Source organism: Lacerta agilis, chromosome 2, assembly GCF_009819535.1.
Source record: "Lacerta agilis isolate rLacAgi1 chromosome 2, rLacAgi1.pri, whole genome shotgun sequence".
NCBI lineage: Eukaryota > Metazoa > Chordata > Lepidosauria > Squamata > Lacertidae > Lacerta > Lacerta agilis.
In genome coordinates this window covers 4,742,003-4,769,824 of record NC_046313.1, presented here as the reverse complement: position 1 = coordinate 4,769,824, position 27,822 = coordinate 4,742,003, and the positions used below count along the sequence as shown (strand labels likewise).

Here is a 27,822-nt window from a genome sequence, read left to right as displayed (position 1 = left end):
CGTGGGGCCTGCTGCAGCTATAGTGAGACCTCTCATTCCAGGCTGCACAGCCCTTTCACTCACATTGAGTAGAAGTCCACTAACTTTTACTCGGAGCAGACTCACTGAAGTTAAAGAACATGATGAAGTTAGGTCCATTGATTTCCATGGGTGTACTCTTGAGTAAAACACAGCTGGATGCCACCTGCTGTTCTGAGCCTGCTCCTTTCCTTTCATATTACAAGCTTACTGTCCCTTTCCTGTTGGCAATGACTTTACCTGTGATTATTTCAAACTTTCCCCCCTGTATAAAGGAAACAATTTGGGAAAGGGAATAAAGGTTTTTTTGTGTTGGTTTTTTCAACAAAAAATATATATATCTCTGGTTGCTGGTGTATCGAAACTTTTTGACAAGGGCCCAGGAGAGATGGAGATTGAATAGGATTGAGTGCAAATCAAACCCTCCTTTAGTGTGGTAGATGAATACAGACCACAACTTGGCAAAAAAGGAGCTTCTGTCTTGTCCTGCTGCCTCCTTTCTCTTCTCTCTCTCTGTCCATTCCTGATAGGACAGCCCTCCGTTATAGCAGACAGGGCCTTGTTGGTTTCCGAGGCAGCCAGCTGCCTCTAGCATTTCTGTGATCTCAGCTAGTCCTTGTCCTGGTACGCATGGATTGATTTGACACAGAGGCAGTTATACCCAGATGGTTGGGTCCTTCAGCTCCATACTTTCCTGAGCAGGAAAAAAAGAGAAGAATTCTGCACGAAGCTCTCCCAGGCCTCCTCGCTCACTTGTCTCTCTGCCTTAGCCCCCTATCTGCAATATACGTGCATGAAGGCTGCAGGAAGGATTGGGATAATGTATGTCAAGTGCCTTGCACACCTTAAACATGCTGTATTAATGGTATTGTGCAGTGAGCAGCAGACTTAATAGAGGCTGTTCTTATCCTTCCTGTGCATGCACACGAAAGCTCATACCAAGAACAAACTTAGTTGGTCTCTAAGGTGCTACTGGAAGGATATTTTTATTTTATTTTGTTTTATCTGAAGAAGTGTGCATGCACACGGAAGCTCATACCAAAAACAAATTTAGTTGGTCTCTAAGGTGCTACTGGAAGGATTTATTTTATTTTTTATTTTGTTTTGTCAATGATAAGAGTTTATACTTTCAGTCGCAATGGGTGCAGCCATGACCCCACAATTGCTGTTGCGGAAAACTCAGCTATTTCCCAGTAAGACCCTGTCCTCCCCAGGGCTGCAAAGCTGGTTCCAGAGGGGGCCAGGATTGCAATCAGCAAGAGCAAAGGCTCACCTAGTGTCTGTCTGCACCCTCAGCCTCTTACCATAGTCTGCTGAAGGGAGGAAGCCGCATCGTGAACAGTGACAAAAATCTGCTGTGGGGGAAGATGATGGAGAAGGCCACAGGACCTCAAGGTCTGTAAAACGCCGGCTAAATGGAAAGGAGGAAATAAATGGATATGGGTGAGGTCTGATTCTACAGGCGCGTGCTCCTCGAGGGGTGACCTGCATGTGTGAGGAAGACACCACCCCTCAAAACCACTGCAAACAGGATTTGCCTATCATTTTGTATGTAAGGCTTCCTCAACTGAGTCAGTTCACATATTCAGTGGCAAGTCAAGAGGTGAACATGCACTTGTGATCTTTGGGTCTTACAGCCTAACTATGGCCACATCCACACCAAACCTTTAAACTGTGGCTTCCCCTAAATTATTCTGGCAATGGTGATTTGTTATTGTGCTAGGAATGGACAACTCAGTTGGTCAGAGTGAGGTGCTGATAATGTAAAGGTTGCACATTCAATCCCTGTATAGGACAGCTGCATGTCCCTACATTGCAGAGGGTTGGAGGAGCTGATCCCCACGGTCCCTTCCAACTCTACGATTCTATGAATTGCAGCTCTGAAGGGTAAACCACAGGGCACAAAATTCCTTGAGGGAAGCAATGTGCTGTAAATGCATGGTATGGATGTGGCCTATGTCAGGATGATGACAGAGCTGTGGATAGATTTCCCATTTCTTTATATTTCTGTAAAAGCTCGTCCCTTCCCATAGCTATTCAGAGCAGAATTACAGCGCCAGGCGTGGCCATTTCCCCTGCACTTTCCCCCCAACAACCCCCCCCCAAATGTCATTTGCTCCCATAGGGAGCACTACCACCATGCTGTGTTTTTGATGTGAATTGGGTACCCCCATTGCTGCTTTTTACAAAAATGTAGAGAAACAAAAACGGAAGACCCAATCACAAATCTCTGTTGCCTCCTTTAGTTTGGCCCTCAGTCACGCAGGCTGAAGTGGCTGATCGAGAAAGAAACAGAGGAAGGACTCATGCAGAAAACAGAAAGCACACTGGATGAGCATCTCAGAATACTCTCCAGGGGTTGCAATCGGCTGCTCCCTGCTTGAGTGCACAGCTGGTGGCAAACCCAGACTTGCTTCTGGGTAATGTGTGCATTGGGGCAAGCCGCCTTTTAAATATATTGATTTTAATCTTTCTATATTGTAACAACCATGCAATATTAAGATACATCAGAACACAATATAGCACACATTCTTTCTTTATATACGTGCAACTTCACTTTAAAAACAATCAGTGGGAAATCAATGGGGGAAGAAAGAGCTCTGACGGCAACTTTAATTTCACTTACCATTACAGGAAGCCAAATGTATCTGCATGCCTGCCTTTTGGCATTCTACACACACCTGCAAGGCACAGGAAGCCATTACTAGAGAATTGCAAACATTGCCTTTTAACCACAAGCTGCCTCGGTGATTACAGCTAGGTCCCTGGTGCTATGCTGTGATCTTCTAATTTGCTGCTGATATTTGCACAACTGGGGGGGGGCAGAGGAACTATTGCTGTAATCCATTTTGGGATCTATCATGTCCGTGCTACTGTTTTTGATTCCATTATGGAAAAATCTTGTCTCCAAATTGTTCATTGGTAATTTACATAAATAATAACTGGACTCAGTACAGATCCTTAGGGACATCACTGCTCACAGTTTGTTCACCTGCCTGTAAGTTTAAAGATCCAAAACAAGGGTTGTGTTTGAACCGACCAAAAACTGCAGTGCCAGCAACATTGGCTGACAAATTGATCAGATCAGAGCCAGCCCTACTATTAGGCAGAGTGAGGCAGCTGCCTCGGGCAGAAAATACTGACAGGCAAAGAGTGGTGGCAACATGTTGGTTGACAGAGCTGGATGTGCCTTTTTACCCAACTTGTGCTGCCTAAGCTAGCCTGTTACCCTTGGACAGAGTAGAGGATATTACCGTATTTTTCGCTCCATAAGACACACCTTTTTCCTCCTAAAAAGGGGAAATATCTGTGCGTCTTATGGAGTGAATGGTGGTCCCTGGAGCTGAATTGCCCAGGGGCCAAAAGAGGATCATGCTTTTTTATTTTACAAAGAGAAAAGGGGGTGTTGAAAGGACCCTGCTCAGCAGCTGATCAGCAAGAGATTGGGAGAGAGATAAGAGTCCCGGCTCCCTTTCAGCCCCTCCCTCCTTTGTTGAATGTGCTGCAGAGGGAAGTTGTTTGTTTCCCCAGGACATGTGACTGGCTGATTAGATTATCTGTCTGGAAACTGTAGAAAAGGCTCCCTTTCCTTTAGAAGCTGCAGAAATGTGAGTTGAACCCCATAAAAACAGAGCTTTTCCTCTTTGCTTTTCCCCCTTTGCAAAAAAAACTGCAAAACTTTTAGCTGATCCTAAAAAAAAACAGGGCTTGGTTTTCCCTTTGCAAAAAAGCTGCAAAACTTTTAGCTGATCCTAAAAAAACAGGGCTTTTAGAGGAGGAAAACCAGAATTTTTTTTTCTTGTTTCCTCCTATAAAAACGAGGTGCGCCCTGTGGAGCGAAAAATATGGTATTCCATCATCAATGTTGCAGTAAGTTTGAACTATCAGCCTGGTTGACTTCTGTACAAGGAATGAGGATGGACGTAGCCAGGTAGGTGCAGCTGATCAAGTAAATAAATAGAAATACTTAACTAACTGATCAATTGCATCACGGATATCTTGGTTCTATACCCTCCAACATAAATCCTGACTACACCCATGCTCAGGCAGCAGTCCATTTACTGAATTTTTCTAAAGTGGGAAGTCACATGAGAGCCAGATGAAACTTACTCTGAGTCAAACTGGACTTTGCACTAATGGAATAATTTCCTCCTAATGCAACTACAAGGGATTGCCAGGAAGGTTATTTTCACCCTTCCTCCCTGTTTAGCCCACATTATAACAGCTCCACCACCACCCACTACCTGGGTGGATGCTGTTTGCATTTCAAACAACAATAAAACACCCTGCACATTAAATGCCAAAGAATCCATTTAACATCCAGTCAGGTTAGGCCTTGAGCTCTTTGGAGGAACAGCAGAATACAGGTGAAATAAATAAATCTGGACTGGGAGCTTTGCTTCCAGATAGTCTCAGCACCCATACTTTTTGAAGGCAAGTGCGCCACCTCATTACTTGTACGCATACATATGTGTCCTTTTGTACCTGAATAAGGAGACGGGCTCCAGCTGAGTCCACAAAGGACACTCCACTGCAGTCAAGAATGACAGCCTGTACTGACACGCCTGGAAGAGCAAAGTAGACAGACCACAATCTGCAATGAATCCAACAGCCTGAGCCCAGCAGCATCAATGACAATTTGCCATGTGCCGCTCTGCACATGCTCAGAAGCATTCCCATCTCCAACCAGTTTTCACAGGGGGAGACATAAATCTCATTTTCCATATGGGAAACTGTTCCAGCTGCCCGATCACAACTGTTTTCTTCAACCCAGCCCAACATGTTCAGTCCTCTGGCATCTCCAGATCGGGCTGAAAAGAAACTACTATCTGATACCTTGGAGAGCAGCTGACAGTCAGTGTGGACAATACTGAACCAGATGGGCCAGTGGTCTGACTCAGTGTAACGCATCTTTCTATGTTCACAGAAGAGAACCTGCCTATCAACTCCTGTCACGCCAGCCTAGTGTAGCTAAACGTGACACCCAGCATTTTGCTCAAAGGTGGGAAGATCGAAGGCTTACAATAAGTAATTTGATTTTTACAAGAACACCAAGACACAGCAACACACACACACACACACACACACACAGAGAGAGAGAGAGAGAGAGAGAGAGACCAGGAACTTGTTCTGAGTACCAGAAGTGAATGGAACTCAGTCCTTCCATAGGAAGTCTCTTTCACACACACACACTCATTCAGTATCCTCAGCAGAATACAGGAAAGGGGCAGTTAAGCAGCTTTCCACTTGGCAGAGTTCAAAGTGCATGTTGACTAAGCAAGATTTACCAGGAACTGGAAGGCTCTGCTTACCTGAGACAGGCTTTTTGTCCAGGACAGAGACATTGCTCTCCTAGGAAGAAAAACAACAGCAGTTAATCTCCACTTAGGTGAGAAGAATTTAAACTCCAGACAAAGTGAAAAAAAATCTCCAGCCTTGGGTTTGTTCATTTAATTTACATTAATTTTTAAACCTCTGCTTTATAGCAAAACCTAGTTTGGTCCTAGCTCAATAGGCCTTGCTTAGTTCTTTGTTTCTACTGAATCAAATGGTCTGTATCTAGTACAGAATTGTCTTCCACGGATGTGCTCTGGCTTCAGGCTCTAGGCCTGTTGGCGGCCAACTCTGCGTTACAAAGATGTCTGCAAACGTGGCATGAAGGCTGGCGACATCAACCCCATCCTGTGGGAATCCCTTGCAGATGACCCCATCCTGTGGGAATCCCTTGCAGTGCCTGGAGACAGGTCATGTAGATATAGCATTGACCAGAGGAGGAATGACTGCTGAGAGAAGTGCAAAGAGAAGAAACGCCATGGTGCATTTGCAGCAACATAAATGGACGCCTTCATCTGCCCCAGCTGCAGCAAAACATGTTTATCCTGTATCAGTCTCTACAGCCACAGCAAGTGCTGCAGCCTTACAATGGTCTGAGTTCTCCCCCAAAGGCACACTCCTCCATTATCTCCTAAAACGGATGGAGGCCAACTCCATTGGCTCCCACTCTGACTAGCAAGAATTGTGTTAACATGATTCTGTTATTTGTGACTAATATTTTTATCCTGCTCTGTAGCTGGGAAAGCGTTCCCAGAATGGCTTATGAATATCAGTGAGAAGACGATCCTGCCCTCAGGCTCACAGTTGACCAGTCTCCACACAAAAGGAAATTGGAAAATGCAAACAAGCTTAGGCACTAATTCTTGGCTAATTCTGAATTCCACCCCCAATTTTCCACTCTACTTCCCTCCACCTTTTTCTGCCCCCCCCTCCCACCCTGGGTTGCCACATTACCACGGTGCTGATGTCCATCTTGAGCTCGGTGCCTGGAGCTTGGTCCTCGTCCTTCTCCCAGTCTTGGTTGAGTCCCACAAGTTGGCTCAGAGTGTCGCGAAAGAAGCTGCGGTTCCCATAGTAGATTGGAGCCTGGTAGCTTATAATCTTCACACCTGGGATCTCAAAGCACTAAGAAGCAGGGGTGGGGGGAAATAAATGGGGTACAGATGCATCATCAGTACATGTGCCTGGCTAGGGTGGCCAAGTTAATAAAAATTAACCCCATCCTAAAATGAATAAACAAACCCCATCATCTTTCAAATTTTTGGCTGAAGCAGAGGCGATGATCCTCTTTCAGCCCAAGGGCTGCCTTCCTTTGTGGACAAAGGCAATGTAAGGCAAACAGCAGAAATTTGTACACCCACATGGATATGCATACCTCCATCCAGACAAGCAACAGAAGAGGCAAATTTAGGGCACGGAGCCTCCATGGACTCTGCCCAAGCCATGCCCATCTCACCAGGCCTGATGTAGAATGGAAGGCAAGAGGTGGTGTGTGTGTGTGTGTGTGTGTGTGTGCTGAATTTTGGTGTCACCTTGCCTGCTCCAGTGACCCCCACCCCCACCCCCACCCCGAGCGATCGATCGACCACAAACTCTGGGAAGGATTCCAGTAGAAAAAGGGAACCAGGGAAAGAAGATACCAGGGGCTGCTACAGCAGGACTACCTTGCCACAGGGCCATTCATTTGAACACTAGTTGTGGGACGGATCCTGGTGGCTTTTTATATGTTGGTGATGTTTATAGTGGGTTTTTAAAATGTATTTTAATATTGTTTAATCCTCAGAAGGATTTGTTTCCTGAAAAGGGTGAAAAGTGGGGGCACAAATGGTTGTAATCGGACCTAACCCCACCTACTCAGAAGTAAGTCCTACTGAATTCAATGGGGCTTACACACAGGTGGTGGGGTTTGAATGACAGCCCAAGTTGTCGCCACGTCCCTACACATGTCACCTCAAAAGCAGGCCCCCTTGAGTACAGTGAGGCTTGCTCCCTCTCCAAGGAGCACCTGCTCACATTTGCTACCTTCCACATCATCCTGGGATAATTGCCATCTTCTGCAGTGTGGCTAATTTCCATTCTAGAACACTGAAAACTCAGAACTCGCAAGCACTTCTGCCTAGAAACCATGGGTCCAAGAGGTTTCCCACTTGTCCGGAGCTTTCATTTGTCCCATCACTTTCCCCAGGAAAATCTGCTGTTTACTGCTGAATTCAGTCTGCAGAATAAATTGAGTGACGTTTGTTTTGATTTAACAGTAATCAGATTTTCCTGGGGGGAAGCAGTGGGATGAGTCCTCACTTCACACCCGCCTGTGGGTTCTGATTCTTCAAAAGCATGGGTGGGAAGCCTTCTGATATTGCTGGACTTCAGCTCCCATCAGCCCAGCATGGCCTATGGTCAGGGATAAGAGGAGTTGTAGTTCTGCTGCCTCTGGAGGGTCACAGGTGCCCCCACCTGTGCTATAAATAGCCTATCAAGAGATTAGCATGTGTGTGTTCAGCTAGTGTGGATTGGGCACCCTTACACAAGGAGGAGCCCCACCAATCTTAATGCTGACATTCATGCTCCCTGAAATATAATTAAGAACTCTGGCCAGAAGTTTCAACCAAAAAGATGCGTTTACTCATAAGTAAATACAAATATAGTGTTAATCCTGTTAAGAATTACAGTCTTAAATGAAAAAATAGTTTCACATTGAAAATTCTCTTGAAAGTCTTTTAGAAATTGATGCAAGGGCTTCTACGATGCGTGTCAGATGTATAATGAGACAACTGGAGACCAGGGAGACCAGGACAGGGCCCCGTTTCGGCATAGATGCCTTCCTCAGCTTGTTTTTTTATGAGAGAAGTGTATAAAATATATATGGTTTCTATTTCTTTGATTCTTGAGAAGATGTAGCGTCTTAGAGAAAGTTTTCCTGTGTTTTCTATGAGTTTCCTACTTGTGGGTGAGTTTCCTGTGTTTTCTATGCGTTTCCTCCTTACACTGGAGGAGCCCCACCAATCTTAATGCTGAGATTCATGCTCCCTGCAGTGGGTGCTTTGGGGCTGCAATTTCAGCCATGCACGTGGCGTGCGTCCCTATGTTTGTTTCCTCCCTCTTGACCCTCACGACTCTTACCTTGCTGTTGTATTTGACGGGCTTGTAGATCTCTGTGTCCCCTGCCCTGCCCAGAACTGAGCACTCAGCCCTGTAAGAATGACAAAGCGACATGAAGGGCAAATGGGCAATTATCTGGACACAATTCCCCCAAAACACACCAAACATGATTGGAGGCGGAAGGTTGTAGGGAACCATAGGCTCCCTCTCAGCCCTCAGCGCAGGCTCCTTCTCGTGGGACCTTTGCTGCATGGGAGCTGCTGTGACACAGCTCATTCGTGCGCCACCAGGGTAATGTGAGGAGCCTCAGACAAATGTGGCAGAAGCCCACACTGCAGTTCCCCCTCCGTGCTAGTACTGCTCCAGTTTCTGGGAGGCACAACACTAGCTCAGTTGGGTCTACACTATGGGTCTACACTATGGATCTCAGGCACTTCAGATGTGGATGAACTGCAGGTCCTATCAGCTGCAGGTGGCAAGGGATGGTGGGAGTTGTAGTTCAGCAACATCTGGCGGATCGCAGGCTCCTCATCCTGGCCTACATTGGCTTGCAGAAGCTCTCCAGGGTGTCAGATAGGAAGTCTTTCTCTGTCCTACCTGGAGATGCTGAGGCTCTGGAACTATCTCAATGCAAAGAAGATGCCCTATCACTGAGCCATAGCCCTTCCCCATCTTTAATTCCACGTGGCCCCCAGCAGACAGATGTGGAGAGGGCGAGATGGGGTAGCAAGTGAGGGGGGCAGGAATGGTATGAAATCTTTCAGTGCTGCAGACTCTGCCTAGTTAGGTCTCTACCTTGCCCACCACTAGCAATGCGGCCCTCAACAGAAAGAAGCTCCTCACCCTAATCTTATCGCTTTGCAGGCTCCCCACAATCCCAACTATGGGCACCTAATCCTAGCAGCTGGGCCTGATCTAACATTCGGCAAGAGGAGAAAGCAGAGGAAGAGGGCAGGCAAGCAAATACCTCTGTGTGCGGCAAACAACAGTCATCATGGAGAACACAACCCCCACCGCCAAGCCAAGGTCCACGTTGAGCACAACCACGGAAAGCCACGTGACCACCCACAGTGTCTGCAATGGATGAGAAAGGGTGGGATAGAATCACAAGGAATCCTGAGAGGAGAGCAGCTTAGCACCTGAGGTTACAGATCCGAGGCCCAACCAGCACTGCTCAACTTTGACTACCAGCTTTGACACTTAGCGTGGAACTCCTGCAGTTCATAGAATCATAGAGTTGGAAGAGACCACAAGGGCCATCCGGTCCAACCGCCTGCCAAGCAGGAAACACCATCAAAGCATTCCTGACAGATGGCTGTCAGTTCAGTTCTGTTTATTTAAAGATAAAGCTATCTTTGGTCATCTCACCCCTTGCTTTTTCCTTTAGGACTAATTGCAGTCGTTAACAGTCATCAACAGGTTTTCCACACCCATCAGCCAATCACCCATTCCCACCACCCTTCTGAGTAATACCCCTCCTCACTCTCTCACTATATATAAGGGTCTGGTGACTTCTATTTCAGTGTATCTGAAGAAGTGTGCATGCACACGGAAGCTCATACCAAGAACAAACTTAGTTGGTCTCTAAGGTGCTACTGGAAGGATTTTTTTTATTTTTTATTTTGTCCTGCAGTTCAGTCCTTCACTGGCTCAGCCTTCCCTCTTGCCCTCTGCTGACTCAGGTCGGATTCACATAAGCACATTCTTGCAGGCATGGTGAAGTCCGGGTGGAAACTGGCCTAATGCAAGGATCTATTACAGTAGGCCAGGAGGACCTCTCAGAAAACTGGAGCTACAATGGCTAAGGACTGGACCCTTTCACAAGGCAGTATCACACCAATTCACTGTGAGAGGTAATGGACTGGCTCGTATGGCCTTCAGATTAAGCTCCCCAGTGCCATGGCTGTTTGGCATGATGAGGACCACAGGCTCCGCCAATATGACAGGGGTGACTAACCTGTGGCCCTCCAGATGTTGCTGGACTCCAACTCCCATCAGCCCCAGTCTGTATGACCAATGGTCAGGGATGATGGGAGTTGTAGTTCAACAAAATATGGGTGGGGGAGAAGGAAAGATTCTTCTTCCCTACTACAGGCCATTTCTGAAAACTGTGGACCTATCCGTTCCAATTGCAAAAGCCTGGTAGCAATGTAAACATTTTTGATAGGGAAGGAACATATTCAGTTCTTAATTTCCAACTGCTAGATTAGAAACTGGTCCATTCTCAGATGCTGCCGTGGCTTACAAAGTCAATGGGGCTGATCCTCCACAGCTCGGGAAGGTCCTGGAACTGCAGAAACATCTGCCGAAGGCTGGTGACATTGATGCAGGCCAGGACAGCCTAGACATGAGAGAGAAAAGAGGCGTGAAATGAGGGGTCTCTTTAACATACTGTCCCACTTCCATACCACGGCTCTTGAACACCACTGAGGCACTGTTTTTATGTGATCAGTTCAAAACAGAATTAAAATGGTGGTTCCGCACAGCATTATCCAGCAACGGGTAATTCCCATGGCCAAGATCCTCTGATAATGTTTATGCAGAAGTAAGCCCCATTCAGTACAGCCCCCTTACAACTTTAATTAGAAACTTTCTCCTTCTACCCTGGGCCTGCTTGCTGTTCAGCAGGGATGCAGCACTGCTCACCTCCTTAATTGGGCCTTCAGTATATATAATAATTTACCATATATACTTGAGTATAAGCCTAGATTTTCAGCACATTTTTTGTGCTGAAAAAGCTGCCCTCGGCTTATACTCGAGTGAGGCGGGTGGTGGGGGTGGCGAGAAAGAAGCCCTTTCTCTCCGCTCGTGCCGCCACCCGCTCTCCCCAGTCAACCATTCCTTAAGAAGTGTACAAGAACGGCGGTTCTTTACTCTCCCTAGGCAGCTTGTTCCATTCCTGAACTGCTCGCATAAATGCAAACTTGGCAAAGGAAGAAGAGGAAGGAGCAGCCCAAAGGGTTGCTTTCGGGCTGCTCGTTCCTCCTCCTCCTCCTCCACAGCGGCAAAGGTGAACCGGCTTATACTTGAGTCAATAAGCTTTCCCAGGTTTTTGTAGGAAAATTAGGTGCCTCGGTTTATATTCGGGTCGGCTTATACTCGGGTATATACGGTAATTAATGACATTTACATAACATTTGACTGTTTAAAAATAAACCCCCAATTCCTGTTCCCTTTGCTGGGGGTGGGGAGGGAGCTTTAATTACCAGTTTCCTATATTATGTTTCCTTACGTTTTTATTGTGAAATAGTGGACAGGGGTCTGGTCCCTTTAAAAGGTCAAGGGACCCCCGACCATTAGGTCCCGTCATGTCCGACTCTGGGGTTGCGGTGCTCATCTCGCTTTACTGGCCAAGGGAGCCGGCGTACAGCTTCCGGGTCATGTGGCCAGCATGACAAAGCCACTTCTGGTGAACCAGAGCAGCGCACGGAAACGCCGTTTACCTTCCCGCTGGAGTGGTACCTATTTATCTACTTGCACTTTGATGTGCTTTCGAACTGCTAGGTGGGCAGGAGCTGGGACTGAACAACGGGAGCTCACCCCGTTGCGGGGATTCGAACTGCCGACCTGATCGGCAAGCCCTAGGCACAGTGGTTTAACCCACAGTGCCACCTGCGTCCCCCACAGCGCCACCCACGTCTCTTTACCTTTTTAGTGCTAGCTCACCAAGAACTGATAAAACAATTAAGGAGCAATTCATTAGTAATTCCACAGTCACACTGAACAGGAGGCAGAAGCTGCAGGGAAGAAGCTTCTCATTACAGGCCAAATAGCTGTTGAACAGCTTCCATAGCATGCTGTTAGTCCACATTGCACAGGCTGGTGCTGCAAGTGTGCATTACCATTTTGCAGAGATCAGTGGGAAGAAATGGGTTGGCAACAATGACTTACAGCCACCAGATTCTCTATAAAAACCAAAGGAGGTAAATTCCAGGCTGAACAGCTGGCAGGGAAACAAAATGTGTAGCAAGAGTGTATGACTGCACACACCGTACATTTAAAGCATGTCTCCTCCGAACACCAAACAAAAGAATACAGCTGGGAAATGTAGTTTGCCTCTCACAGAACTACAATTCCTAGCACCCTTTAAGTACAGTCCCCAGGATTCTTTGAAGGGAGATGTGCTTATAATATATGGCATGTGAGTCAAGCCTTTGTGCTAACAGCAAGTAAATGAAGATGCCCAGGGGACCGAAAATTTGTGTAAAATATGTTACCAAGATACATCAATGATGCTTAGAGCACGTGATTTAATTTTGTATCAGGACTGGCTGAGCATAACGAGCTACCCTTTGAATAACCCCCTATTCTCCCCCCAACACACATGATTACCTTGGGTAAGTAGTAGAAGAGAGGTCCAATCCATAGCAAGACCACCAGCACAACAGCACTGGTGAAGAGGCCAGAGAGCTGTGGGCAAGGAAGAAGGCTGGTTAGTCACGGCCAAGATAACAGAAGGGACATTGAAGTCCACTGGCAACCAAGGGACATTGTTCTGCCTTAGTATAGCACAACACCAGTAAGGCAGAAAACACCAGTGGCACCAAATAAACACCTGTATTCCCCATAATGTTGAGCACTCTAAAGAGTGGACCCCCAGCTACCCAGGTCAGCCTTGGATACACAAGTATAATGAATAGGAATTCCCCATTTACATTTCCACATATGTTTGCATTTTTTTAAAATGTCCTCATGAAAATTCACTAAAATTTTCATATGATTTCTTCTGACATGACTTTGTATGCAATTTTGCCTAATACACACAATTTTGCAACACAATTTCCCTTTATATATTGCATTTCCTACACCATTTTCACTAATGTATGCATTTTAATGCACACTTTATCCTAGTTTAAACCTCCAGCTCACAAAATACATTTGTTAATTATTACAGACCCTCCAAGTGTCCCTATTTTCCAGGGACAGTCCTGGATTTGCAGAAGACGTCCTGGTTTCTGATTTGATCCCAGAATGTTCTGCTTTCCCTTAGGATGTCCCTGTTTTCATCGGAGAAATGTTGGAGGGTGTGGAGTTATGCAATCCCCGAGCCAAGGAGATAAGAAACTATAAAACCTTTAGAAGACATCTGAAGGCAGCTCTGTATAAGGAAGTTTTTTTAAAAAAACAAATCAATGTTTTATTATGTTTTTATATATGTTGGAAGTTGCCCAGTCAGATTGGTGGGGTATAAATAATAAAGTAGTTGTCTTCTTCTTCATCATCATCATCATTGAATAGGACGTCCCTATTTTCATCGGAGAAATGTTGGAGCGTATGTTATTATTTATTCTGGAAAAGTCTCATTTAACAGCAGGCAAATCCATATCTGCTTGCTATGTAGTTATAAAAGGCAAAGGAGCCCTATCAGGAAAAAAAATGTTGGGTGCTTTCATCCCAATGGACCACTGTGGCTTTGGAACCAGCAACTGGGCAAACCCTCTCCTTCCTACTGTTGTTGGAAACAGTCTTGCCTACCACTTTTCTTTCTAGAGCAGCCAGCCCTTTGCTCCCTGCCATTTCCAGGCAACAAATGTAAATGCAGCAGCATGGTGGTAAGAAAGGCCATTTGTAGCCCAAGGATGGGGAGCCTGTGACCCTCTAGATGTTGCTGAACTTCCGTCCGCCCTAACCAGCATGGCCAATGGTCAGAGACGATGGGAGCTGGAGTCCAGACAACATCCAGAGAAGCGCAGGTTCTCCACCTCTCTCCAAAGCGCTCCCAAAACATACCTGTGTGCGTCCACCAGCACTTTCCAAGATGTTGGTTGTAGCCAGCGTGGCTGAACTGGGGAAACAGGTGAACAGGGAGGAGACCAGGTTTGAGAGGCCATGAGCCAGTAGTTCCTGTCAGAGGGCAGAGAAAGGCAAAGTAAGAGCAGGGTCTTAGCTGGCTGAACTTGAAGCAAGGGGTGGGCTGGTGTATCCAGAGCTGGGATGGGGAACCAGTGGCTCCCCAAATGTTGTTGGGACTCCAACTCCTATCAGTCCCAGTCAGCACATTCAGTGGTCTGGGATGATAGGTGCTGTAGTTCAGCAACATCTGGAAGACCAGAGGTTCCTTATCCCTGGCCTCAAGCAAGAAATGAAGAACTCTCAAGCTAAGTCTCCACTACAAAGAAAGACAATTTTTAAGCTGGAGGGTCACAGGAACACAAGAAGGCCCCTTCCGGATCAGACCCAAAGGCCCATCTAACCCAGCACTCTGTTTCCACGCAATAAGAGGCACTAGGGAGCCTAGCGGCTTGGCAAGCAAAGGGAACAGTATCCATGACAGAATGTGTCCAGGTTCTGCCTCCCCACCCTGAGGGGACCCTAAGCTCTCCAGGCTGGACACACACCTGGTTGGGGTCAATGACATAGTGGTGCTTCTCAGCGTAGATCATGGCCAATGACACCGAGATGGCGTAGGCCACAAAAGTGACGGCCACCGTGTCACCCAGCACTTGGGGCAGCAGATGCAGGGCTGGGAGCTGGGGCTGTGGGAACCTGCATGAAAGAATGGGGGAATGGGAGTCACCGTGTGCCCCGGGGACAGAGACCATTCCCTGCCCTTCCCCAACAACCAGGGTCAGGCCGAGTCTGGAAGCCGCACTTCTGTTGCCATGCCAACAGGGCAGCCGGTGACTTGACCCTCAGCCAGCATAGAGAACGGGGAGGATAGAGAGAGAGAGAAAAAGGGGGGTCTTACCCTGCTGGGAGGTGTCCAACGACCTGCACCTTATAGTGGGTGTTTAGGGAGGAAGCAAAGCAGATCCCAGTAGCCAGCAGTACCTGCCAAAAAATGGCAAACAGACCCAGCGTCAGTCCAAAGGCCTGTAAGCTGTGTGACTTTTAAAAAGAACCTCCTCATTTGCCTTTGATAGCTTCTGCTATAGCCGCTGTCCCGCTAGGTGCTCCAAATATTAAATCTCCACAAAGTGTGTCCTCAAGTACCGGTATTTAGATATACTTCACTGTGAGGACATCTCACCTTTGTCAAAAGTCTCCAAATATCGCAAGAATTAAGGCCTGAGTGAATTAGCAAGGGGTGATTTTCCATACCAAGCGGGGCAGGACTAGTCATGGGATTATTATCCTGGTACAAGTAAGAAAACAGAAGGCCAGGCCAGTTTGGAACATGTATGCTGAAATTCCTTTTTAGCTATCTGACTGAACTACATTGGCCCAGGTTTCGCATATTTTGTAACTCAATGTGTTGCACAAGCAAGTAACATGGTATTTAATATCAGAATGTGTCGTGGTGACTAATGTCTTTAAGAGCAGAAGCAGGAAAGTGCTGGAAAATTCTAGCAGGTTCACTTCTTATGCAGATATTGTTTTGACTACGTAAAGGTCACGCTGAGCCAGGAGAGATAAATACCTGTGCTCAGCGTGCTGCTCTCTCTCTCTCTCTCTCTCTCTCTCTCTCTCTCTCTCTCTCTCTCTCTCTTATTTTGCTCTCTTTCACTTTTGCTTGCACAGTGCTTGTAATGAAGTCTGTTTGTTTGCCTCAGTAAAGTTTTTTTTTTTGCATTTACTGTGAATCTTTTGACTCGGTGTTTTGACTCTGCGTTGTTCTTTATTTATTGCAAGACAACTATTGTCCAACAAAATGGTGCATTGTGAAAATCTCCTCTGTCAATTAAAAACCAAAGTTTTTAGCCCTCGGGGCTGTGAAAGAAGCTTTTGAATACACTGGCAATGACCACGAAAAGTATAAAAATGATTCTGAACAGTCACTCCAAGGGCCAACAGAATTAGGGCAAAACTAAACAGGATGCTAAAGAGCACCTTCCTACCTACTGTATTTTTCGCTCCATAGGGCGCACCTCATTTTTAGAGGAGGAAACAAGGGAAAAAATATTTTTCTGGTTTTCCTCCTCTAAAAACCCTGTTTTTTTGAGGATCAGCTAAACATTTTGCAGCTTTTTTGCAAAGGGAAAAGCCCTGGTTTTTTTGAGGATCAGCTAAAAGTTTTGCAGCTTTTTTGCAAAGGGAAAAGCCCTGGTTTTTTTGAGGATCAGCTAAAAGTTTTGCAGCTTTTTTGCAAAGGGAAAAGCCCTGGGTTTTTTTGAGGATCAGCTAAAAGTTTTGCAGCTTTTTTTGCAAAGGGGGAAAAGCAACGCTCCTTTTGCAAAGGGAGAAAAGCAAAGAGGAAAAGCCCCGTTTTTATGGGGTTCAACTCACATTTCTGCAGCTTCTAAAGGAAAGGGAGCCTTTTCTACAGTTTCCAGACAGATAATCTAATCAGCCAGTCACATGTCGCTGGGGAAACAAACAACCTCCCTCTGCAGCACATTCAACAATGGAGGCCTGGGCAAGAGGGCGGGGCTGAAAGGGAGCCAGGGACTCTTATCTCTCTCCCGATCTCTTGCTGATCAGCTGCTGAGCGGGGTCCTTTCAACACCCCCTTTTCTCTTTGTAAAATAAAAAGCACAATCTGCTTTTGGCCCCTGGGCAATTTAGCTTCAGGGACCAACATTTGCTCCATAAGACGCACAGGTATTTCCGCTTACTTTTTAGGAGGAAAAAAGTGCGTCTTATGGAGCAAAAAATACGGTATTTTGTTTTGTTTGCTTGAATTTAAATATCTACAGCTGGGGTGGGGATAATTACCATGGATTGCAGCAAGTGGGAAGGTCCATTTAAGCCTTTCCTCTTCTGCTGTGATCCTGATGGAAATGGGAAATTTTCTCCCAGAGCATATAATCACTATGAAGAAGTATTTTCTTCAGCACCACAGCATAGAATGAAAGGTTTGAACTCCCCCTCTTCACCGGCTATAATCTGAATAATTATCAATCACCTCTTCCACTGACTGCTGTTTGTATTTTTTTTAATGTGCATGTTGAATTAAAATATGCATTTAATGACAGATCTAATTTAGCCCTTCATCCCCAGTGCCCTGCTCAGCTCCCGCCCCCCCGCCTCAATTATATCTCCCCGCCCCCCCCCGCCACCTATCTCCAGCATCCATGCCTTTCCTTGCCTCATCTTCACTTCATTCTTCACCACGCTTCATCCCTGCTCTACCCACCCATCCAAATCTTTTGATGGCCTCAGACTTGGAAGAAGAAACATACAGAGGAAGTACGAGCAAATTAGCTGAATTTACATTCTTTGTAAGTGTTAAAATGTGACTTTCCTTCGCAGGGAGTCACCAGCTGTCTGTATGACAAAAGACAGCCTTGACTAAGACTTCAAACGTACCATGATGATCTCTCCCGGGATGGGGACCCACAGCCGGCTCCGGTAGCGGTTGTTGATCTCTTTGATGGGCACCAACACAGCCAAGCAGAAGCCTGAGATGAGCAGTTCCGCCGTGTTGGTTAAGGGCAAGGCTTCCGCAACAGATGCCAGTGTCTAGGGGGAAATGCAGAAACACGGACATCTGGCGTGGCATTCACAAAGGGCAGCCAGGTCTTCCGTCCGAGGGGTGGACTGGAATGCTTTTAGAAGCCTGGGAGGAGGGAGCAGCTATGCTTATTGGAACCTTCTATCGGCAGCCTGTTTCAGCAAACTAGATCTGCCACAAAGCTGCCCAGGGGTGGCTGGTGTGCACTGGAATTGGCAGGGCCAGTGGCAGGAAGACCAACAGCAGGTGGAGCCAGAGCCAGTGAAAAAGCCATAAGAATGTAGGTCAAATTCAGGGCCGGCCCAAGATATTTTGGCCCCTCAGGTGAACCACGAAACAATGTCTGTCTCCCCACCAGGGAAGAAGGGGTGAGGGAAGATCTACGTCAGAAAAAAGGGGGGAATAGAGAACCTACACAAACAACGCTGACACCAAACCCTACCCATATCAAGTGAAAAAGAAACATCGTCACCCCACCCCACCTATTCCCCCATCCCACCCATCTCTTTTCTGTGGGATGTAAACACAGAGCAGCCAAACCCAACACTGCTAGAGTGGACATGAAGGTAACTCAGTCCTCCAGGCTTAACGTCCTGTTTACCTGGACTGAGTTACAGGAACCAGAAGTAGGTGTGGTCTTACCTGGGAACAAGATCCCAAAGATCACTCTCCATTTTGCCTCGTCTTTTGAACAAGCAGGATGCTCTCTCTCAGCTTGCAGCTGAGAGAAGCAGAGGTGAAGCCTGTTCCCCTATGAAATCAGCTTCACCACATGTAAATATATTTATCTAAGCTTATATGCCTCTTTGAACCTGTACTGTAACTCATGGATGACTGTAAGTAAACTCTTTTATATCTTATAATCAGTACTGTGTTGTGTCTTTGCTTTTAAGAGGGAAGAAGGGGAATATACCAGGAATATATATTTCTTATAGAGGCTTTAGCAAGCCTATGCAACCATTTTCCGCTGTGTTTTAGAAGGGGATGTAACTCTGTTAAGTTTGGAGCTTGCTCACACAAGCTGGGATGATATATATAAAATAATATATACTCATCCACACTCCTAAACATTCCCACATTTTCTTCCTAATGTCTCAACAACAAAAACTGATTTGTAAAAATGTTATATGGAAAAATATGAGAGAGACATTGCACTACCTTTGTAAATCAAGAAAATCTTTAATAAAAATATTAAATTAAAAAAAGAAAAAGGGGGGAATAAATATCTATATCGGGATCTGCTGGCCCTGTGGATTCTGCTGCCTGAAGTGGTCACCTCACCTCGCCTCATGAGACCAACTGTCCATCTAGTCCAGCATTCTGTCCTCACAGTGGCCAACCATAAGCCGACTAATTCTAGTTTTGTCCCCAGTCTTCTCCTCCCTCCGCAAGGGCAGCACTGGAACTAAACTGGCAGCCAGCGGCACACTCTAGAATGGTTGCAAGAAGGCAGGTAAGTGAGGGGCTGGCTGAAGCCAGGCTGAGGTTGGTGGGTCAGCGTCCCCTTTGCCCCACTCAAACTGCTGAAAGCACCATGGAGTGAAAGAGAAGCAGTGGAGAAAACAAGGGCGCTCATATTAGCTCAGAGGAACAAAATATCTTATGGATTGCACCCAGGAGCAGGTGTCTAGGAATGAGAAAGGCGTTCTCCTTCTGCATTTACATTTCTGGTAGCTTCGTAAGCAGAGATGTCTGCATTCACCCCCACCTCCTGAATGCGGGTCCACATACCTTGAAGATGGCGAAGCAGCCAGCGGGACGTGGTAGTGGCAAGCCCAGGAGGCTCTGGAGCTGAGACACCACCACGTGCAAAGCAGCACCACAGGTAAAGGCCTTGACGACAGGCTCCGAGAGGTAGGTGGAAAGGAAGCCCAGGTGAAGCGTAAACATCCCTGTCTGGGGGGAAAGGGGAAGATGTCAGCAGTAGCTGCATGGATTGTGTGTCTGCTGAGATTCCACAGGCAGGGGGGGGGAAAAACAGATTGTGGCACTGGGTGCAGAAGCGAGCCTCCTCAGCTTTCATTCTTTTAAGAAAGCAAGTTTCTAGTCCTTATCATTGTGGAAGGATGCCAGAAAATGTATGAGCGAGGCCTACTGAAATCTCAAAAGCCAGAGGAGCTGCCAAGTAAGCTTTCCAGAGGCCATATAACATGGTGCCATCAGGAGCACAACACAGACAAAAGAAAATTGTTCTCAGCACAATAAACAATTAGCATGGAATTCATTGCCACAAGAGGTGGTGATGGACTTTGGAACAGATGGCTCTTCAAAGGGATTAGACAAATACTGGGGTTTTTTTAAAGGATTTTAAAGGGTTTTTTTTGGGGGGGGGTCAAGTGAGCTTGCTGGAGGAGAGATATAAGAATAGCTATTAGCCAAGAGAGCTGGGATAGCTCAGTCAGGATAGCATGAGACTCTTGATCTCAAGGTCATAGGTTTGAGCCCCACGTTGGGCAAAAGATTCCTGCATTGCAGGGGTTTGGACTAGATGACCCTTGTGGTCCCTTCCAACTCTACAATTCTATGATTCTATAGCTAAGACTGAAGCCTCCGTGCTCATAAACCCCTAGTTTATCAGCCCTTCTTATTAGCCAAGGGCAGCCCAAGAATCCTCCCAGGACGACAGCCACAGCTCTGTTCCAAGGCTCTGGCTCAAGCCCCCATCTGTGATGTGCTCAGCCTTCCCATAGGAGCCCTTTTGCTCCAGCATCTCCCTTTGACTCACCATGAGCAGCCCCACTAGGAAGGCCATAGCGGCCGCCACACCAATGCGCTGCGCCTCCAGCAAAGCTGCTTCTGCAGGGATGGTGCCATTGGACTGCAGGGGCTCAGGAACCAAACGCTCCACCACGGAGCCCGTCATCAGGCTGACCACAGCAAAGGTGCCTTTGGAGAGCAGGAAAGGGGAGAAGGAAGGGAGGAACGAATGAAATCTCTGCATGTCCCATCCTGGGCGACAATGACACCATGACACTCAGTACCACCCATTCCTATTTTCCCCTAAACAGTATACTGGGGGTGCTTCCAGGTGTCCTGATTTGTTTGCAGGAAGGCTGGACAACATTGGCTATTTAGTGAGGATTCATTCTGATTTGTTCACGGGGCAGTTAGATGCCATTGCATCAAAGCAAGTGTTATCGCAGTGCATTTCCCATTACCTGCTCTTTTGTGGAAGCAAGTTTGTTGCACAAATACCTGTACTTCCAAATCAGTTATAACTGCCAGTATGTAACTGAATCCCACCCAAAAATAGTGACCTCGGTTACATGGCATTGTGACATTCATTCATGATCTTGGTGGCAGCAGTGCCACCCATTCCTACTTTCCGCCTGAACAATACACTGGATCTCTCTCTACATTCAGAAAGCTGATAAAAATCTCCATTTGCAGCCTACTCCATCCTACAGGTCTTGGATGGGTGGAACAGAATAGGCTGACAAACAATGACAAAGACCACACAGTGAGCTTTATGGCAGTGGAAGGATATATCTCTCTCTTCCCCCCCCCCCCACCAATGTGGCAAGCTAGTACAGTAGAGTCAAACTCAATTTTCAGTCCAACGCATCAGTATGTGAGCTTTAAGAACAAACACAGGTTTAGGGGCATTCTTGCATTTCAAATGTTCCGGAATATATCTATCTGGAACATTTGAAATTCATTATTTATAAATTCATATTTATAAGTGTGCCCAATTTAAATGTACTACCACTATTATGAACAAGCAATGCAGCCACTATCTTAACAGGTAGCCTGGAAGTGTGTGCATGTGTGATGAAAAGGAATTGAATATCTGGAGGGCAAGTTGGTGAAAGCTACCCTATAGGATTGACGTGTGAGAGGACTGATCCAAGAATCAAGGGTGAAGTCTTGTCCTCACTACCACAATATTTCCAAAGGCTGCACATTATTTTCATTTGCAATAAGTGAATAGTGACCATTCACTTATACCGGAGCGGAGACAGTAAAATGTTGCATTCAGGGATGTCACCCTGGTGGGCAGGGCCGTCTTAAGCCTCCCCCCCCCTCCGTTTCCCAGAGTTGTCAACCTTTTTTAAGGGGAGGGGGGACTTCAGTCCGGCTCGTTTACATTGCGTGGTCCGATGAGTGCTCAGCGCTGCACGTAAGAGGCGCCCGGATCTCAGCTCAGATGGCCTCCCACGAAGCCTCCCTCTAAGCGCCCGGTGCCCCTTACCTGCCCCTGCCCAGGGAAGTCTGCGCCACAGGAGGGCCAGCAAGCAGATCAGGTGGCTTGCCGGCTGTGGCATCCTTGCTTGGCGCCGGGATGGCACAGAGCGCTTCCCTGCTCTACTCGCAGACTCCACAGGGAGGCGTGCAGGCAGCGACGCAGCCAGAGAGGGGCGCCCCGCGCCAGTCCCCGATCACGCCCATCAGGCACCCAGGCAGCCCTGGCAGGAGGGGACGTGAAGGGGTTTTCCTGAGCCGGATGCAGCATGCTCCAATGGGTGGCTGAGAGGAGAGGAGCGGGCTGCCCCAGAGAAGGGAAGGGGAAGGGAGCACGCCCTGTCTCTCCTTTTCAGACACTCAGCCTATGGCGCCCTCCAAAATCTGGCACCCGGCACCCCACGCCACTAATGTCTATGGGTAAGACGCCCCTGCTGGTGGGCCTAGACCTGTCTTGGCAACCCCAGTCTTGGCAACTATCCCTGCATAGTGAGGCTCGGGCAAAATTACTAAGACCAATAACTCAGAAACTTACAGGTGCACCAGCTGAGTCACACCTTGCCTCACTCCTGCAAGACAACGACTCCTATACAACCTTGCAGGTGGCAAGGTTTCTAAACTCTGTCATATCTCAAAAAAGGCGCTGTGGCCAACTACACGACCACTAATACTTTTGTTTTCTGCTCCCTAGTTGCAATTTTAAAACTTGTATTTGTGCTGTGGTTTGTTTCCCTATGACTCCAGGGTCTATGGTTTGCTGTAACTTTATGTCATATATTTTATGTTTTTATGGGCTTATAGCCGCAATAAATTTGAATTTGAATTTGAATTTAGAAGCAGGCCTGGGTCTCTCTTCATTGTGTGAAGCAGGCCTGGCCAACCAATGCATTGTGTAACAGGATCTTGGAAACCAGCATGTATGGGTTTCTTATGTGTGTAATATATAATAGCGCACACATACACATTTTCATACACAGAGAGAGAAATCAGACAGGGCAGAAATTATTTCCTCAAGTTATCCTGTCCTTAGCCTTCTTCCTTTCCTTATTTGGCTTAGCCACTTCTTTAAAAAGGTGCCAGATCTGAAGCACATTTAATTGTATTCAGCAAAGTTCTACTCAGAGCAGACCCATTGGAATGAATGGGCCTAATTTAGCCGTGTCCATTAATTTGAATGGGTCTACTCTGAGTATGACTAACATTGGATATAATCCATTATTCATAGTATTAGTATCAGTAGTATTATACTGGTGCAGATACAACCGCCATCTTGGTTGCCTTTTCTGTATCTGCCTTTCCTCTTTCAACAAGGCTTTATCTCAATTGTTATCTGAACTAGCTTTCAATTTGTTTTTATATGTGCAATTGCTTTAACTTTTTAATGTATGAATATATTTTAAAAAATTTTTTTTACTGTATTGTGAAATCACTTCAAGATAGTTCATAGGGTCAGGGCTCATCAATTATATAAATAAATCACAATAATAATAGATAAACAGCGTACAGGGGGGAGGTTCAAAAAGTATCTATATGGTGCTTAAAGAACAACTTGGACCTAAATATTAGTAAGACAAAGGAGATGGTGTTGGATTTTCGGAGGAAGAGAGAGGAACCTGCCCCATTGTATATGGGGGGGGAGCTGTGTGGAGAGAGTCTCCTCCTTTAAATTCCTGGGAGTTTACCTTAGTGAGGACCTCGCTTGGAAAATCAACATAACTCAGGTGGTCAGAAAGGCCCGACAGAGACTCCATTTCCTCAGGGTCTTGCGAAAGAATAATGTTAAACAATTGATGAACTCCTTTTACCGGTCCACAATAGAAAGTGTCCTTTCATATTGTATCACAGTATGGTACGCTGGCTTGACGGCCACAGACAGAAAGTCTCTACAGAGGGTGGTGAACACAGCACATGATATCATGGGCTGTCCCTTGAGTCCACTAGACGACATCGCAAGGGATCGTTGCCTCAGGAGAGCGAGAAAAATTCTCAGGGATGATTCACACCCCGGCCATCACCTCTTTAATCTTCTACCCTCGGGCAGGAGATATAGAAGTATAATCCGCCGTACCAACGGGCTAAAAAATAGCTTCTATCTGTGGGCTGTTAGGCTGTTGAACGGAAAATAACATACCGAAATTGACTTGCGTGGTGGTGTGTTGTTCGATAAGAGATTGAGTGTTTGTGGGGGGGCTCGTTTAATTTCATTGCACGCAGGTTGTACAATGACAATACAGTAAAGGTATTATTATTATTATTATTATTATTATTATTATTATTATTAGGACAGATCCTGAAGTTGAGGCTCCAGTACTTTGGCCACCTCATGAGAAGAGAAGACTCCCTAGAAAAGACCCTGATGTTGGGAAAGATGGAGGGCACAAGGAGAAGGGGACGACAGAGGATGAGATGGTTGGACAGTGTTCTCGAAGCTACTAACATGAGTTTGGCCAAACTGCGGGAGGCAGTGAAGGATAGGCGTGCCTGGCGTGCTCTGGTCCATGGGGTCACGAAGAGTCGGACACGACTGAACGACTGAACAACAACAACATTATTATTAATCTGCACAGAGGACATTAAGTCATGGATCCCAAGAGCAGTGCCCAGGTGCCCATCTATGGCGACTGCATCCTGACTCAGTCATGCAACACACTTACCTGTGGACACATGGCGCCCCGTACCAAAGAGCATGTACAGCAGGGCAGGGAAGAATGAAGTGTAGAGCCCATAGACTGGTGCTACCGAGGTGAGCAGAGCAAAGGCCATTCCTGCAGGAAGAACAAACAGAATGAGCTACACAAAATCCCCGCCGGCTGGGAGGCCAAGTGTAAACAAGCGGCTGGGACAAGAGTTGTTAACTTTCGGAAGCACAACCTGTAACTGGTAGGCCCTGCTTCCCCTGCCGAAGGACTGACAATGTCACTGGTGCCTAAGAGCCACTAGAACTGACAGTGAGAAGTGATCGTGCCGTATGCTCCTGCTCCTCCGCTCCTTACTGGAGCGGAGAAGCTAGTAGCCACACGGATGCCATTCAAGTAATGCAGGATCTGCCCCTGAATTAGTGGGACAGTATCCTTGAACGGGTCAGGCCTTTGATGGAACCCAGAGTCCGCCTCTCTTTGAGCACATGTGAAGTGTGTCTGCCTCACCAACATGTAAACCCAACCCTCCCTCTCAGAGCACCTCCAGACTGTCAATATTTTGCAGGAAGGATATGGGAATGCACCGTGGGCACTTTCAGGTTGTCTGTTTGCTGAGCTTTTATCCTGATTTGTCTGCAGGAGATTAGATGACATCAGCATCCATTCTGATTTGTTTCCAGTGTATTTTCTCACCAATCAACTATACTTGTGCAACCTGAATTTGCCAGCATGTGATTGTATCCCACCCGAAAATCCAGTCCAGAAACATCCCATATCTCACACTGCCGCTAGCGCATTTCTGAAATTAGGAATTCTGGAGGGAATGCCACTCAGGCTGCACAATTACACTTGATTAGGAAATTTTGTGCAACAAGCCCACTCTCCCAAAGGAACAGACTTTTTTTGCAATAAGGAACAAGTGGAAAGTGTGGGATAACACTTGCTATGACACAACATCACCTGACCCCCCTTGCAAACAAATCAGGATGAATGCTCAATAGCATGTGCTCAGTCCAGAAGGGTTCATGCACTAGGATTCACTGTCCCAGTCAGCAGCATGAGTGACAAGCATGTCAGCATGTCATCTCTCTGATGAGCTGGGCTCCAATCCACAAAAGCTTTGCACTACTGTACAATAAATCTGCCAAGTATTTACTATATCTACACGCTCTTTTGTCTCTTGTATCCATCGTATTCCTTTACGTCAATTATTTGGGTCTTTAACATTCTGCCAAGAGGTCGGCCTTCTCAACATACAATTTCATATACTCTTTAAATGATTTCCAATTCTCCTCTCTCTCTATCTCACTTATCCCTTTTAACTCCTCATATTTAGATGCCAAATTGTAATATGTCAACATTTTTAAATGCCAATCCTCTTTGTAAAGATTGATACTAATGCAGTAATGGGAAGGTTGAGAAGTAACAGGGGGAAGGGGGGAGGGAAATCAGGGAGGGTGGGGTAAGGGCAGGGAATGTAATTGTGATATAGGATTTATGTTTTGTTTATCTAAGTTATGTTCGTTTATGTAATTTTTATGTATTCATTTGAAAATGTAAATCTGGAATTTAAATAGTTAATTAAAAAAAAATCTAATAAATAAAAAAATAAAAAAATCTGCCAAGTCTTTAAGTTTTGTTGTCAGGGTCTGGACACAAACACAGCCACCCCTCAGAATTAATTTTTAGAAGGAACAGAATTTTGAAAATGCCACCTCTCAGTAAGAAAATAGGCTGTCAAACAAATCTACATTTTTGAAATCATTCCCTCCAATGCGCTTTCTACCTTCCACTGTCTTTTCCACTGTCAAAATCTGGGGGAGGAACAGCCCTGACCAGAACCCCCTTGATGCATGCTCCATTAAGCCCAGCTGCTTACGCCTGGGCTGCCGCTGGAGGAAAGGGAAGCGCCACCTTAACAAGGGCAGGCAGGGCATGAGTCCAACCTGGGGCCTCCAGGGCGGAAAGACATCCAGGAGTTGACTCCCACCCCCTCCCATTCCACCACACAACCACAGCCTCAGAGATTAGTGAGAAACAGCTCCTGAAGCAAGACAGGCTGCCAGCCCCCCCACCCTTGCGTGTTTACTTCAGAGCCAGCTCCAATGGATGGGGCTCACTCCCCAGGTAAGTGTGCAAAGGACTGCGCAGCCTTAGAAATTCCAGACCAAAAAGGAAAACAAAAGACTTGTTGTTCAAACAAGGAAGATGCAAAGCTGGATCACAGATTTTTTAAAAAGTATGTGAACTGGGGAAAGGGCTTGAGGAAGTGGATAAGAGGTCAGTACTCTTGTGCTGAGCGTGCAAAGGAGCAGACAAAAATATAGGGGAAAGGAACGGGAGAAGGCACCCAAAGCCCTAGCATATGGGGCACCGAGAGTGAATCCCCTGGAAGGTTTAGGGATGGCTTGGGAAACAGAAACGCTTAACAGTTGCATAGAGGGCAGGGGCATCAAGTCAGCAAGCAGAACCTCCAGGGTGAAGGATCTTTGAAGATCTTGCAGGTGAGGAGAAGAAATTAGGGAGCTAAGGCAGGACTTGAGAGGAGGAGGAGGAAGATCCACACCAGTAAAGATCAGAAATCCTTGGAGACTTTCATGGGGAAGGGGAGATGATAGAGAAAGGAGAAAGGATGGTGGTGCCCAGGTTTGCCCCCTCCCAAAGCGTCTCATTTCTACCACCGCCCCATCTCCTTGGATACTTTTGGAAGGGAAGGATGCCCACCACCACCGCACGTTCTGCAACAAAAGGAAGAGGCTTCCCTTCCGCCTCTGGCTGCTGTGCTATTTCTTCCAGGATCGCCACTGACATTCAGTTCAGCCGTGTTCCCTACACATGCTCTCTCACACACAAACTCACCTTGTGGGATGTGCACAATGCCCACGGTTAGCCCTGCCACCACGTCCCCCAGGAGCCACTTTCTAGGCTGGTACTTGGGCAGCCAGCTTGCAATTGGAAGCCTGCTTCGGAGGAAGTGCGAGGCTGCAGCCCTGGAGCAGCGGCACCCATGGGCCAGCTTGCCCTTCAGCATCCCTGCCAGGCTGCCCTCTGGCTCTGGGGGCGTCCCATAAAGCTGCTGGAAGCGCTCCTCAGTGTAGATGCCACGGTACAAGGCCAGGTTGCTCATGTTGACATGGGCTGCAGGCAAGCAGGCAGGCAGGATGCTCACAGTCACCTTTTATCCCTGGCTGGGCTTGACTTCTCTGGCCAATCGCA

The 27,822-nt window shown here is 46.7% G+C and overlaps 1 protein-coding gene across 1 annotated transcript; it reads right to left on the bottom strand.

The window, feature by feature from the left end:
* Nucleotides 1-282: 282 nt before the first annotated feature.
* On the bottom strand, nucleotides 283-27,822 carry SLC26A10 (solute carrier family 26 member 10). The gene is made up of 18 exons (XM_033137770.1): nucleotides 27,466-27,822; nucleotides 24,622-24,732; nucleotides 20,511-20,671; nucleotides 19,517-19,681; nucleotides 17,641-17,793; nucleotides 15,140-15,222; nucleotides 14,790-14,937; nucleotides 14,182-14,295; nucleotides 12,784-12,861; nucleotides 10,697-10,792; nucleotides 9,419-9,525; nucleotides 8,473-8,542; nucleotides 6,307-6,477; nucleotides 5,331-5,370; nucleotides 4,504-4,583; nucleotides 2,645-2,699; nucleotides 1,323-1,429; nucleotides 283-712 (listed from the first exon to the last, which is right to left on the bottom strand). The coding sequence occupies exons 1-18, from the start codon at nucleotides 27,731-27,733 to the stop codon at nucleotides 674-676; spliced, it is 2,046 nt and encodes a 681-aa protein (XP_032993661.1). The 5' UTR covers nucleotides 27,734-27,822; the 3' UTR covers nucleotides 283-673.